The sequence below is a fragment of the Camelus bactrianus genome, chromosome 19 (assembly GCF_048773025.1).
Source record: "Camelus bactrianus isolate YW-2024 breed Bactrian camel chromosome 19, ASM4877302v1, whole genome shotgun sequence".
Lineage (NCBI taxonomy): Eukaryota > Metazoa > Chordata > Mammalia > Artiodactyla > Camelidae > Camelus > Camelus bactrianus.
The window spans coordinates 35,533,040-35,549,028 of NC_133557.1; the positions used below are offsets into that span (position 1 = coordinate 35,533,040).

Sequence of the window (15,989 nt, forward strand, 5' to 3'; positions counted from 1 at the left end):
ATGGCAAAGGACCAATACTTATTTCACCACTGACATGGCTGAAATGTGACGCATTTGCAGCAAATAAGAACAGAAAATGACGCTGTTTCAGAATAGTACTAAAATACAATGGGTAATAAAACCTGAAAACAAAATCCTTCTAAACATCTACATTTTTCAGTAGATATGGAATGAATCGAAAAGGCTCTGTTCTTCCTAAAGAACACTGTTCTTTCGTGAAGAACATTCACACAAAAGGTATTACACTGCAAACCAAACCAAACCAAACCAAACCAAACCATGAGTTACTTCCTGCAGCACACATAAAGTAAGCCAGGAGAAGGAAAACGTGCAGGAAGGACGTGCACAAGGTTGTATCTGAAAAGGGCAGATCTGCGCAGGGCACACAGGGCTGGATCTATACCTGCAGTCATCACTGCAGAAGGGGGAACTCGGGAGGAGGAAGAGGAGAGGGGGTCTGAAACAACAGGGCACAGGGGTATCCACATGCGAATGTGGGTTGGTGAGTTCACTGCATCCCCCCATGTACGTATGTTTGGAATGCTTTAAAGTCCTTCTACTCTCTTTTAATTAAAGGGCCGAGGGGGGCACTGGGGGGCTGGAGGTGCTCTGAGAGGCTGGAGCGTGATGGCAGCGGGCCTGGACTGCACAGCGACAGGGGCTGTGGCTTTGGGACAGGTGACATGGTCTGCCTCCAGGAGGGGCATACGTAGGATCCTTGAACTTCGCATGTGATAAAAATAAAAACTTTAAAAGATGAAAGCCGGAAAGCCCTACATTACGTACAAGGATGAAAGAACATACTTTGAAACAAGACAAACTACAGGACATTAAACTTGGGGGAAGGAAGGCCAAGTTTCTGAACATGGTTTTCCAGGGAATAACAGAGACCAGGATGCGGGGAACCTGGGCTCTGGGTCCTCCCCTCCCATCTCCTTGGGAATCTACCCAGTCTCTCCCTGGGCTCCAAGTCTGAGCCGCAGCAGGCCCCTCCTCCACCATCCCCTCCCAGTCCAGGCGGCAGCATTCCCGGAAGCCCTGCAGGGCCCCACCACAGCCCAGCTCGGAGAGCTCCGTGACCTTCCACACTCCTCTCAGCCGAGCACCAGCCCCTCAGCCTGGGCCAGCCCTGCCCGGTGGGCCTGGGGCTGCCCTGCCCTTTCTCGTCCCCGTCCCCAGGCTGCCGTCCACTCTTCACCACAGAGAACGACTCCTTCTCCTGGAAGAGTGCTGGCTTTCCTCGTCTGTTCTTTGGCTCCTAACAGCCCTTGTCCATCAGCAACCTGTATTTTAAAGGTCGCTCCACATTGCCCTCCACTCCCTCAGACACGAAGTCTGCCGTCACTGCTTTTCCATCGGCCTGCTCCCTTCTCAGAGGGTCCACATCCCCAGCCATGCTCTCCTTCCCTGAAAGGAGGGGCTGCATTTTACTTCTGTCTTTCCCTCTAATGGGTCTGGGCTGATGCCTATGGACAGAGACGGTCAATACATATTTGCCGAGTTGGCATAAATGACCAGACAGCATTTTTAAAGGAAAGAGAAAGAAAACCAGAATTTTAAAAGAAGCTTCTAAGTTCCTTGGGAAAATGCTGTGGTAGGTATGTTTAACTGGGTTACCTCCAGGACTGGAATTAACTTTATGTGAGGACTTGAGACTCCTACACAAAACACTGAGCAAAAGATCAGACAGGTCACACAAACAAACAAACCACAAAACCTCACTTACAACTTACCATTTCTTAAAAATATGTTAATCATCGTTAAGAACATAATTTATTTCGTCAAATGACTAACTTGTACATGCTGAAACTTATTAAAAAAAAAAACAAAACTGCTAACCCTTGTCCTCTGGTCCATGCTTCTGACTGGGAAAACTTCAGACAGCTGAGCGGCCCCTTCCTGGAGAGAACTGTCGTGCCCTTTCAAGGTGGCAGCATGCTGACCCAGTCCTGCCCTCGGCAAGCCTGAGGCTGGTACTCGTTCAAACCTACAAAACAGCAGCAGAGGACACATTAGGGATTTGTGGCATTGGGTTACTGATGAGAGCCCCACGTTTTCAAAGGCCCCATAATCAAGTTAGTAGGAGACAGCTTACCCAGCAAAGTCTAGAACCTAATGTATGCTGGGCTAAGGGAGTTTCCAGAGTCCATGTTTCTTTTTCTTTTTTTTTGGTAACTTTTATTTTATTTTCATTATGATTTCTTTGCTAGCAAGCATTCTTAACTCCATCACCACACTGGATCCACACCAGGATCCAGGTATTTTGTGCCGCTGCTACCATCTAGCCCAGGTGGCGTGTGGTATAGCTTGGCAGCTGATGTCTTTAAGCTCACACTGTGTGGCCTAATGCGTGGCTGTGGCCACAGATCACCGCCGAGGTGGCCAGGCTCCTCTCAGATGTGCTTAAAAGAAATGGACCCCACTTCCATCTCAGCTATGGTTTCTCCTGTTGCACTCTTACCTTGGGCCACTTGCCACGGTTTTTAAATTAAGACATCATTAGGAGAGTTAGAAAGTGAGCCTACGCTGCTGCCTGGACTATGATATTCAGACACTAAAAGGGATCAGGGCCGCTTAGAAAAATGCCCTGTTCTGGGTCTGGGGCAGCAAATGCACAGGATGAGCCCAGACACCCCATCCCTGCAAAAAGGAAGGAAGCATTCAAAGACGACTGAGTTGTGTGCAAAGGCCCTGGGGCTATCTTGAAGGGGATCCCATTGGCCAAAGACAGGACAATTTGAGCACCAAAGGAATAATAACTGCAATGGACTGAAACACAGCAAATATATAAAAATACATGAGCTCTTTTAAAAATTAAATACATAAATAAATTGTAAAAAGTAATTAAAACCTTTGGATTCAGCCTTAAAAAGGAAGGAAACCTTGTCACATGCTACAACACAGATGAATCTTTAGGACATTGTGCTAAGTGAGAAAAGCCAGTCACAAGGAGGCAAATATGGCAGCAGTCCACTGCCACACGACCCCGCAGCTGTCCAGCAGAACAGTGAGCGCGAGGGGCTGGGAGGAGGGCGAAGGGGAGAGTTCTGTTTAACGGGCACAGAGTTTCAGTTTCCTCAGACGGAAAGGTTCTGTGGATCTGTTGCACAACCATGCAAATGCAGTTAGCACTACTGAGCAGCACACTTCAGAGTGGTTTAGATGGTAAGCTCTGTGCTTTTACCACAGTTAAAAATATAAACGAACCAGCCAGCCTGCGGAAGCCACTCGGGTAACAGGTCGTTATTCTGGAAACTAGTTAAGTAAAGGGATATAATCAAGCATTTATCCTGCCTTTGTGGTTAAAAAAATAAACTTCAGAGTTACCAAGCTGTTGACGGGGAAAGTTTTTCCAACTAATCAATGCAGAAGAAATGACTGAGTTAGAAAAGTCACCATGGTGCAAGTGCAAATTAAGGACCACACCTAGGAAAGGATCATGCTCCTGAGAAACCTGCGTGCTGCCAAGCTCTGTGCCAGAGGCACCAGTCGGCCAGTGCTTGAGTCCACGGACGGGTCCGGGCAGCAGGAACAACAGGACGACCGGACACGTGCTGCCCGAGGAGGTGGGATGAGGAGGCCCAGCAAGGCCTGTGATGTTGTTTTGCCAAAATACTGGCTTGGAATGTCATCCTGTATCTGGACCTAACCACCAGTTTACAGGGAACATCGTATTGCATCCTGAGCCAAACACAGCAAATGCAGGACTTTTTTTTTTTTGCTACAATCAAGGCAAACTAACAAGGACTAGATAATAAAGAATTTTGTTAAATGGTAAAGTATTAAATTAAAGAAGTATTTGTGAGTGAAGAAAGCTGTCTGTTTTAAACTACTCAAGAAAAAAATGTGGGTGATGGAAAGAGATAAAACAAGACCCGCAAACTGCTGACAACTGGTGGATGCGGGTGGGGGTACATGGGGCTTCACTGCACTATTCTATCTGCTTTTGTGGATGTTTAAACATTTCAAAGTACAAGTGAAAAAAACAGTGTATTAATATCCGCAACTTACTTGGGAATGCATTGGAATAAAAGGCTGGAACTGACAGATGGGTGGGCAGGGGAGAGACAGATTTGGGAGTGTGATCAAATGTCAACAGTGGAATCTTAGTGCTGAGTATGTGGATGTACAGTTCTTTTCACTTTCTGTATGTCTGGAAATTTTCATAAGAAAATGTTGGGGAAATGTTAGGGAAAAAGTCCAGGTACAATTCAGAACCTCCTTTAATAAGTCTTAATTGTTACAACCTTTGCCTGACCTAACCCTGGTTTTTCTCGAGATGTGATGACAGTGGGGTTCATCACTGGAACCCCTGAAGTTACTTTAAAACTTCCCAGAAAGATCCTAAGGTTCCAGCTGGTTTGGCAGAAAGCCCCTTCAGGGACATGCCTTTCCTGGTGACATCTAGACTTCACCGATGTAGAAAGCCACCCGACTCCTTTGTTCTGATTCTATGTGAATGAAGCAACCTTTGCATTTGTACTTGTTTTTGTTTCTGTTTTTAAATAGAGGCACTGGGGACTGAATCCAGGACCTTGTGCATGCTAAGCAGGGGCTCCACCACTGAGCTATTCCCCACCCCCATACTCAGTTTTGCAACAGAGTTCTCGGCTAGGAAAACGCACTCACAGGCCATCAGCAAATTCTAGTCCAGTCAGCAGATATATTTCTCACAATGAGTTAATAAATTGTGTTTCGAGCTTGAAAACATGTTTTTAGTTAGGTTGAATTAAACTTGAAAGCGATGAGTTAAATTAGTTGGGATGGACTGAATTATCAGAGACCAGTCTCTCTGGTGATGGATACATGTGATTTCTGCAGAAAGTCGAGGCAAGACTCTGGTTACTGATACCTCTGCCAACTGTGACCACGGTTTGGGTCCTGGCATGAAAGAATCAGCTAAGGTTCCTAAAATTATTATACTTGCTTCACAAAAGGACAAAACCCCTTAACTGGCTTGCGTGGGGTCAAAAAGCACATGAGCTTTTGGAGGAGGAAGAATATCCAGAATCTAGAACCAGGGAGAGTGAGGGGGGTGGAGGGGGTGGGGATGGGGGTGGGGGGGAGGGTGGAGCTCCCAGGTGGAGCACATGCTGAGCAGGCACGAGGTCCTGGGTTCAGTCCCCAGCACCTCCATTAAACAAGTACATAAGTAAACCTAGTTACCCCCCCAAAACAAAACAAAAAGAATGTTAGAATCTGTGACTTCTGAACAGCTAAGCCCACACTTAGCAACAAGGAGGGCACAGGCCATGGCTGGCCTTGCGTGGAGTCCCGCCCCTGGTTCGACACAAACACACCAAGTCAGAAAGTCTGCGGAGTGGTACAAAGGACTTAAAGGAGTTTTTTCCTCTTTTTTACACTTTACATTGGAAACTTCTTAATTATCAATGCCACACAGAAAAAAACAAAGCGTGACGTCAGCTCAATAATATACTCCTCCAATTAAAAGTAAACAAAACAATAGGCTTTAAATAGTCTATAATTAATTTCACATACCTGGAATGGCTTCCAATCAGAAAACTGCAATTTAAGCAAATATTCCAACACTTCCTAACTGCAACTGATTAACAACAGATTGGTAATTTGACCAAAGTTTTAAACTCAAAGTAATAAATACCTTGAATTTCATTCTAAACACAAGCGAAATAAAATAAAGAGATTTCTACATACTGTTCTCCAAACACTATAAAGCTCACTCAGCTTTTCAGCCTTGTGTTGCGGCACAATTGGGTGGCTGCATCTGCAAGTAGTCCCTGACAGAGACAGTTAGTTGCACTTGGAAAAAACAAAGTCCTGGGGAGTCTCACTATGGTTTCCACATAAGAAAAAGTAACTTAGTAAGTAATCACTTTTATGGTAATATACACTTTCCAGGAGGTAATAATGAACACATTTTTAAAATCCTTAACCTAGTGAAAATCAATAATAGGATGATAGCAATGGTTTTGTTTTCCCTTTTAAGATGCTTCATCTTGCGACTTAGAATTCAGAAGTCTCCACACTGTCTCTCAGAGTATGCTGCAGGACAGGTGTCCCATTTCACAGATGGGATTAGAGAAGACGCTGACTGCCAGCATGTGGTCGGGGGCACAAGCAGGGCCACTGCCACACCCAACACAGACGGCTCTGTGCACAGGCTGTTAGTAGTCCCAACTCTCTGGAGCCTGTGCATTCTGCCTGGCTTAGAATTCTGTGACACCAACGTCATTAACAATTAAGGAATGGAAGTAGGTCATTCTCTTCAAATCTGCGTTTCTGGAATGACCAGTTGACTGCTTCAGTCCAAGAGACATCACAAAGCAGCCAGAAATATTTCACTTAGGAGAACACCCAGCAATAAGCCCCAAGTGCCGAGAGGCACTGGAGGGGGAGAGCGACGCGTGCCTGACACCTGTTAGAAAGAGGCCACATTTACCACCTGATAGCTAGCTCTCACAGGTCATGGAGACACTTGGCACTTTTTCTGAGGCTAGAGGGTAACCCAGGGACAATCAGTGTGCATAAACCGCATCCCCAGTCATGACACACAGGGTGACTCTACTTGTGGCAGCACATAACAGTGACGTTAGCAAGCATTCCTGACTTGTTATCTGGCTTTAAAAAATGACTGTGGCAAAGAAACAGTTCTGAAGGCTCCAGATATTAATTTTAAAATTTGTGTTGGTCGTAAAGAAGGATCATTTCTTGGGGAAGGCTGATTTACACAGAACTGTAGATCAATGGTCATGTAAAATGCAGCCTCTCATGATGGAAATCAGCGCTCTATTATGCATGTTGAGAAACGTAACAAACGTTCGTCTAGTAGATGTGGCTTTCATGTCTTGTCATCCAAGTCAGTCTGGCAGCCCAGGTTAAGAGAGTCACACAATGAATCATTAGGTCTAACAAGTCAGTCTGCAAAGAGAATTATAAATGCATATACGCTTTTTACGCCACGTATCACAACTGTGGTTTATGCCAAACAGTATATCAGCAGACAAAAGGCAATGAGAAAGCAGTGGGGGTGGGTTACAGAGCCCCACCGTGGCCACCAAACGACCAGAAAGATCCCTCCCAAGACAGTCTCTTCCACCCCCGCGTAAAGGAGCATTTAAGGCTGCCGTTTTTCATTTCACAGGATAAGAACGTGCATGAGGATCTCCGTGCACTGCCCTGCACCACTCTAAGTTGAAGAAGTCCTGACCAGGAAGGTCACTTCCAGCATTCTCTGTAGTTTGGAGGCCGGAGGACAACGCAGAAGGCAGTGCAAACACATTCCAGACTCGTGACCCCCCACGTGTGGCCTGTAGAACAGGGCCACGTGACAAGGTCCTTCTGGAGACGCTACCCTGACTTCCCCTCATGCCTTGAGGGGACCAACACATAGAAGATCACATCCTCCTCCCTGTTTCCAGCGCTCACGTAGGGGCCTGTGGGGCTAGCGGAAGAGAGAGAGCAATGCTGGACATGGGACCACCAGACCCAGGCCCCCTCACTCTCTCAGAAGGGCTCTCACAGACGCTGCCCTGCCAGCCACACCTGAGCAGGAATCTGTTCTCTGCTAGGAAAGGGCGGGGTGTATTTTATAAGAGGAAATGAACGCAGTCCTCCAAATAAAAATCAGGGTGAGGACACTGGTAACATTCACACACCGTGAATCTGGCACCGGACACCAGCCCTGGACAAACCATTATACACATTACACATCTGTAACTTCATGTATTCAAGCCTACAGAGATGCCACATAGCTTCTGAGGCCATGAGAAGAAACCCAGACGGCTGAAAAGATGGCCGGATGGTATAGATTTCTGACTGACTGAGGCAGATGTACAAGAACCTTGGATCATATAAGCCAACGATCCTGCAGACAACTCAGCCCCCCACCTGACGCCCCCCACAGCAGCCCAGCTTTCTAGCAGTCACGGCGCATCCTCGGAGCAGTGCTCTCAAACTTGAGGGAGCAGAGTCCCCTCACCCACTCACTCAAACCCGGATGGCAGGGCCCCACCTCCAGATTCCTGATCCAGTGGACCTGGGGTGGGGCCTGAGAACACGCACTCCTAGCAGGCTCCCAGGGCTTGTGCATGTGGTCGGCCCAGGAACATACCTAGGGGCCTGTATCACCAGCATGGCCCTGGAGACTCAGGACCCATCGAGGTTTGGACCGGCCTGTAGCTGGCGGCTCTACCGTTTCACTGAGATGCGCGCGCGCCAGACAACGCCAGCAGGTGCTCCCTCCCCTCGAGTACGCCTGAAAGCACCGCTGTGAGCTGGGACTGGGAGGGACACATCCAATTAACAATTAGAAACAAACACATTCACAAAGAAGCAGACGGTGAGTTCTGTAAAACAGTCACACGGACGGCTACCCGAGCCTCGTGCAGTGCTGACCGTGCGGACTGGGGTTCTGCGCCCCTCCTCGGGGACAGGAAGCGCCCCCCACCCCAGGAGCAGCTTGGCGGCAGCAGTACGTGTCACGTCCTTCACTGCTGCCGCCCCGGGGGGAAAGCCTTGGGAGCTGGTGAAGGACAGCTGCTCCGCAGGCTTCAAGGTCTTCTCTGAGTGTCACTGTGACCACAGAGCCTGTAAAATAAAACAGGTGCCGTGTGAGGGGCCATTTAAGTGCAGACGGCCACCTTCTAGAATCTATGGTGGTTCTTCCTGGCTTACTGACATATATCTGTAACACAATCTAGACGTAAAAATGCAACGACGAGACTGTCTCTCCACAAAGATGTAAAAATGGGGCAGTTTGGAAAACTTGTGTGGATGTGGCAGTTTCAAATCCATCAGAGGAAGTAGTTTTTAACCCTTTGAAGACTTTAATGATGTTCAAATCCACAGCTGTGCAATCTCATTTCACACTGCACCTGATAGGAACGCCAGATAATCTCAACAGTAGAAAAGACTAATTTTATATTGTCAATCATAACAAAGTTAGATCTCTTTGACTCACAGGAAATTTACTTAAATTGTCACTGCGAAGAAATGGAAAACTGCTAGCTGAATGAAGTACAGGTTTCTGAATGCAGAAAAATGACTATTATTTCTCCTTTCAGATCCCACAGCAATACATTTTTCTTTATTCTTGGTAAGAACAGGAAGGCGTGGAAAGAGGCCTTCATCACCCACCTGCAGTCTACCTGGGGCTGGTGGAGTGCAACCACCTGGCCGCTGTTTCAGGTTAGGTCCGTCACCATGTCACAACAGCCTCCAAAGAGACTGGTCAGTCACTTCCTTTAAAAAAAGGTCTGTCTGGGGGAGAGCATGATTCTAAAAAGCTACGGAAGAAAGTATCAAAAGACCAGGGGCAAACCCTGAGCAAGGGCCAGGGCCTGAAGTTTCTGCACCTCTCCCAAACCCGAGGACAGCAGGCGACACGCAGGCACTGGTGCGCCTAGCGGCGGGGGTGCAGGGGAGCCCCCTGCAGGGACGAGCACTTCATCTGTGCCATTCTTAGGAATGGCGATTCGAGAAAGCAGGTTAGTGGTTTCATCGCTGTGGATGGACACGGCAGCCCTGATGCCGGAACCTGCACCCCCCACCCCGCCCAGGACCACAGCAGGGCTCAGGGGGCAGTGCTCAATCACACCCGCTCGTCCAGTCGGAACCTCCATTTTTTCCAATCTGATCAGTCAAACGGCAGGCCCGCTCAGACCAGCCGGCCTCCCGCCTGTCTGCGAGCTACTGGCTGCCTCCTTCACAGGCATCTTCCTGGCCCTCCCACCCCTCCCGTCCTGAGCTTCTCCAGCACCAGGCTGACCACACCCGCACTCTGCCATGACCCTTGGATGCCGAGTCTTCTCGACTAAACCGAGAGCCTGCCGAGAACAGTAACCGGATGTGGGATCCCACAGGTGCTGAAGACACACTTCACGATGCTGTGCTGACTGACAGGCCAAGATTAAAAGAAGATTAGAGAAATTCACAACACACCTATTGTCATGGTCTGTTTTGATATGTTGGTGTCACACCAGTTGGGGGCTTCCAGGGCTTGGCAACGAGTGAGCAACAGACGGCCACAAGCACTGTCCCCACGGAGTTAGGGTGGACACCAGATTAACTCAGTGCTTGTCTGGCTGAAGGATGAGCTGGTCTATGTCGAGGATTTCTAACAGTTATCTCCCCATGGGATATCAAACTTCGTCTGCAAAATATCCATCAATCTTTTGCTGAAAATAACTCTCCCAAGTAATTCACACACTGTATGAAGCTAAAGATTAAAGACTATGTGTTATGAAAACACTATTTTAGGATTCAAGATCCCAATTTCTTTCACGCCTTCTATTTGATTTTCTACAAAATAATCCAGCCAGAGGGCCTCGGCCTGACAGCCTGTGTCCAGTCTCTCCCAGGATTTGTGGACCAGCCTGGCACCAATGCCTGGGCCCTTTCATCTGTTTGTTTTCTGCAAAGTCCAGCAGGAGGACAAACCTGCTGGATGACAACTAATCGCTAGAAACGTGAGCAGCACTTGAAAGAGGTGCATTGTATTTTATCCAACAACAGTTAAGCATACAATAAATAGAACTCTTTTTTGGCCAAGTTTAAAGTAACTGCTTTCCAAGAAAGCTTCTTTTCCGTCCTTCAGTTACACAGAATTTAGGATATAATTTAAAAGAGACAATTCTATGCCAGGCTAAAGTAAATACGCAAGGTACATTTTTTTTAATGAGAGAATGAGAGAAAAAGTGCTAGATTCTTGCCTTCAGTATCACAAGCTGAGAATTACTTCTTGGCAAATGGAAAATAAACTTTCCCTTAACTCTAGCAGGTGACCGTCACACAGGGCCGTGGGTGTCATCTTCGGTGGCCTCAGAACTCCGTGCTTCAGCTGCAGTGCTGCGAGCTTGACTCTGGGATTTTATCTTCTCCAGGAGACAGCAGTCAGTCTCAAATGGCCTGGTGATCACTGACTATAAGTAGGGCTGAGTCTGCTTACATAATTAACGTAATATAATGTCCGTTGTTAAAAAGTTTTAAGAAACACGTTTTATTGTCTTCTCAATGAGGTTAAAAAATCATAAAGCAGTTGGTCACATCCAGAGCAAAGTTTTAGGGAGGAAACTATTTCAGAATGAGCAACAACAAACAGACATCACCGTAGGGGTGGCCGTGCGTGTGAGCCTGAAACTGAGGAATAACCCAACACATCAGGTGGGAAGAGGCAACCGGGTGACCTGTCCCTGCGGGCCGCCGCAACTCGCAGAAACCCCCAGGCTGGAAACGCAACTTCTTTCTCCTCTTGGCTTCGGTCCCACCTTCCTTCCAAAACATAAGGTGGCTTTGATCTTTATACTAAGAACACACGGTCTGGGTGGAAAAGATGATTTTTAAACTACCATTTCATCGGTTCCTAGGTCTGGTTTTCTGCACTTAATTCCCAAGGAAATTGGTTGATTATGATGAACAACATTTAAAACTCTCCTAAGACCCATGAAGGTTCTTAAGTTTAAGCAGAAGTAACAATGCGTTCACGCACCAAACGCTCAAAGCCCACAACTGCTGCAAAATACAACTAACGAACCGGAGCCGACGGCTGTCAGTCAAAGCCTGAGCCGCTAACTGAATGTGTGTCGCTCACTGGTCCTCCCGAAGCAATTTAGCACCTACACCAACCAGAGAAAACCTCCCTGACCTCCCACCCACAGGTACCAAACACAGCTGAGAAGCAGAGAGGCCCGGAGAAGCGCCGCTTCCATGAAGATGCAAATTGAGATTTAAACAGGGTAACAATCGGCCTGAGCTAATCCCTTTACAGAGGTGTAAATGCTGTTGAGGGCTGAATCCCGGGCTGCCAGCTTTTGTTCAGCAGCATCACAGACAAATTTCACCCAAGAGCAACGCCAAGCCTCCAACTCTGAGGACGGCTGATAAAACAGTTTCATCAAGGCAGCGCAATTTGTTTGCTTTGATATCAAACTTCCCGACCAGGAATCCAGACGTGTGAACGTATAAACCGCATCCAGAATGAGAGCCCTGGGAAAACACACTGGAAGCCACCCTGTCCGGCCCGCCGGCCGCCTGCTGGAGCAGCTGTACGTGCGGCCACAGTGAAGCTCATCGGGGGCTCTGTCTGCACACGAGACGGCTGTAGGAAGGACAGACACACACAGCTCAACAGCGCTTCTCTTTTCACAGGCTGGCCTCCAGGCCCATGTTTTGGTGGCAACCTCAGCCCCATTGTGCAGCCCTCTGGGTGGTCCCTCCCAGGGGGCCACTTGAAGGGCGCACAAAGCCAGGAGGGGGGTGGGGAGGGGACAGAGGACAAAGGCCAGAGGAGGGGCGGTCCTCAGCAGGCCGGGACCAGGGGTCAGCAAACAAGGCTCCTCTCTTTCCCGGGGAAACAAGGGCCCCTTCTCTTCACCTGGAGACAGAGCAACCAGGCCGACAGCTGGACCGCGGGGCTGGGCTTCGCGGCGCCGTCCCGCCCTGTGCGCTAACATCCTGCTGCGTGAGCAAACCCATGCCTTTTCCCCCTTGTTGGCTTCAAAACAGACCTGATCCTGCCCCATTTCAATTCTCAGAACTACTCCCTCTCCCAGGCCGCCTTTCTTTCTTTCTTTCCTTTAAGTTCCTTAAGGAGCCACTGGAAGGCCGGAATTTCTCATGGGTGTTTCCCTCTGCCCTTCAACAGGGACACCCAGCCTGAAGCCAGGACGTGCCCTGCGTGGCCGGGGACCCCCGTGGCGGCTGCAGGGCCCTTGGTCTCAGCACGCTTTCCCCTTGGGAGCTCTGGGGGCTCCAGCTTCCCACTTGGCTCAGAAAAAGCCCTCCCTGCTCTGAGGGTGAAGGCTGGAAAACATCTACTCCCAAGCAGCAGACTCACACAGACATTCAGTCCATCAAAATGACAAGCAAATTAAAATGAACTTACACTGACGAAGGAAGGCAGTGAGAAAAAGAGAGACAGCTAGCGGGCAGCCATGAAAGACGGGGACTTGGAACGTCTGCTCACACCCCTCGGACGTGAAGGTCCCACCGTCCGTCTCCCAACCAGGACTCCCAACGGTGCGGTGAAGCTGGGAGGCCATACTAAGCGCTCACTTTCTTCTTCGCTTTTGGCTTCGGTTGTCTCATCTGCTTGGCCTACCGCACGCACTCCCCAGAGTCCTCGCTAGGGGAGGCCTGCCCACGCAGGCATCCAGCTTGAGTCTTCCTTTTCTAATCCCACCTTAAAACGAATTTGGTTCTCCCAGAAGCCCGCCACCAACGGCTCAAAGTCTGCTCTTCAGAAGTGAGGAACAGAAGTGAAACACTGGAAGTACCGTGAGCCATAAGCAACAGAGAGGAGGAAAGTGTGCAGATTGCCCCCAACCCCCAGGCTGCATCTCAGCTTTGCTCTGAGGACCCCGTCCCCACTGGAACTCACCTACCTTGGGTGGGGCTCCAGGTGGGCACAGGATCCAGGTACGAGCTGGGGGCACACCTGTGCTCCCGGGACTACGCAGGGCGTGGGCACATGGTGTGGTCAGAGCAGTGGAGACACGCTGTGTCTGGACAGTGGCCCTGAGGGAATGGAGCCCAGGAAGGGAAGGAGAAACTGTGGCCAAGGGCATCACCTGGCGTCCTCCACTGGCTGCTCCTGTACCACCCCGGAGCTGACACCTGGGGGCACAGGGACGGGGAGGGGGGGAGAAGAGGGAATGTTTATGGTCTAGCTTTTTGCAAAAAAGGCTGCTTCCATCTCAGCCCGTTACCATGACTCCTGCCGGTGATGTGCGCAGAGCCGGCCCAGGACAGCACTGGAGTCAGTAGAGGGGACGGGACAGCCACCAAAGGCTGTCCTTGCTCCTGACAGAGACCCAGGAACAGAGAATTCCCTTCTGCCCTCCTGGTGTCTCGACGAGGCTCTTGGCACTCGTATCTCTGCTCAGGAACCTCAACCAGGCAGCACAGGCTGGAGGAGGGGACCAGGCCTCACCAGTCTCCTGTGTCCCTCCCAGCCCCGAGCTGGCACGATGGCCTGCCCCCTGCTGAGCCCCACCAGGCCTGCAGAGGGCGCCCTCTGCAGTGTCTGCTGGTGGCAGAAAGACTACCCCAGGGGGGCTTCTACATCTGCCTCTGGGGCCTGGGCTGGGGGACTCCAGCCAGCCGGGCTCACTGATGGCAACACCTGCCCACGGCGTCCCCCGAGGCCTGCTGGCGGCCCCTTTTTCTTGGAAACATGCCACATTCCAGTCTCTCCTACCTTACCTGGGTCTTAAGACAACTGGGGCCTGACTCCCAGGGTCTCCCTCCAGCTTCTGAAACCAAGGGTAAACTTGTTCCACTCAGAAAAAACTGCTTTTCCATCTCAAATCTGTACGGAAAGAGGCCCAGTTCTGCGACACCCCCAGCAGGATTTAGCCCAACCGCTGGCAGAGGAGCGGGTCTACGACACATCTACCCTAACTCCATCTCCTTCACCCCTCCCTCCCCTCCCCTCCATCTCGCTTGGTAGAGGAGGGGCAGCAAGGGACATGTGACGTTCCTGAGGACGCAAGAACACCAAACCCTCAGTGGCACCACCCGAAAGACCAGCAGGTGGAGTGGGGAGAGCCAGTCTGGAAGCAGGCCCGCAGGGCTGTCCCAAGGGTGCGCAGAAGGGCCTGCAGGGTGCGGGCCAGTCTGGGCCCTGAGCCCTGGAGTCTCACAGCAGCATTCTGCCCTGAGAAGAAATCGCTGGGAGTGAGCTCTAAATTGGTCAAAACTGGAACAATAAAGGGCTGAAAAAAGAATCTTTCCACTTAAAGCGAGGAGGGGAGAGAACCAAGAGGTCTAAGAAAGTAAGAGGCCGCCCCATCAACATTCTGGGAGAGCAACAGGAGAGGGAGCTCTGGGGCCACCAAACCCGGAAAGCTGGCCTGGGATGCAGGAGAACTTGGCTTACCGGAGCACGGCCGCAGGGGGATATTTCAGGCGCCCATCAGCAGATGTAGGTAAGGATAGCTCCACGGCACAGGGATGCTGGAGTCAGTGAGATACGGTGTATGAAGTGCTCAAAGGTGATTCCGGCTAGGATTATGATCACTAGTAGTGTATCAAGCTTTACTCACCCCCTAAACCTGTCCCTAACATGTTGATATTAAAGATGTCAGGCAGGCCAAGGGGAAGTATGGTAAAACGCTACTGTCCCACCCCACGTCGTCCCCGCTGGACTCGGCTCCCTGGCCCCAGAGCAGTGCTGAGCCCGTGACTCCCCGGTCCTGCCTCCAGCCTCCCGACCCGGCTGCAGGCTGACAGCTACTCACACAGCCTGCTCAGACGTTCCCGCAGCGGTTAGACTATGCTTTCCTTTATTATAAATTTTCAACTCTGATTATCTTGTTTCTGGAAGGTATCCCCCTTTTTAGGAAAACTTTTATCACACCCATTTGGATGATTATTTTCTGGCTGGACCCTGAGTTCTGGGGCCTCATTGGTGACCTTGTGTCCTGATGCTCAACACAGTCATACTTAAGGCATGACACCTAACATTTCTCAGTGAAAAAGGCTGAGTAAGTAAAATGCCCATTTTGTCATGATTCTGATTCTCTGATGCTAGAAATTAAATTTACCAAACACCAAGAGTTAGAAGTAGGAGCAGCAGAAGCCAAGTTCATTTCTAATTTAAAAAAAATGGGGGCTGGCCACTCCTGTTTCACCTCACGTATTTCCCTGAGTCTTGACTTCTGGAACCATCCCATCAGAGCACCATTCATTATCAATTAACTATCAAATTGCCAATATGTGCCAGCCACTGTACCAGGTGCTTGTGCCAAAAACCAAACCCGATGAAGGCGATAAAGGAGAGCTCAGAGGTCAAGTTCAGTTAGTCAACGTGGTACTAGTCAAAAGGAGAGCCAAGGTAACAGCCACCAAAGGTCGCAGCTCTGCCATTCTTCCTGCCAATTCTCAGCATGTCTGGCCAAGGAGAGAGCTAGAGAACAACCCCAGCCACACAGGTAAATTCTTGATTTGTTCCTGGTGGTCACCTCTAGTTAAAGACAGGGGACTAGGGGCAGGGCTAGCCCGACAGGAGAAAT

At 49.7% G+C, this 15,989-nt stretch overlaps 1 protein-coding gene across 3 annotated transcripts in view; it reads right to left on the bottom strand.

Annotated features, from left to right (window-relative positions):
* Positions 1-15,989, bottom strand: part of KIZ (kizuna centrosomal protein) — a 90,844-nt gene that overhangs the window by 28,859 nt on the left and 45,996 nt on the right. For all 3 annotated transcript variants that reach the window (XM_074347796.1, XM_074347795.1, XM_074347797.1), the window contains one exon: positions 1,840-1,987. In XM_074347796.1, coding sequence (XP_074203897.1) covers positions 1,840-1,987 — 148 coding nt within the window. The remainder of the gene's footprint in view (positions 1-1,839; positions 1,988-15,989) is intronic.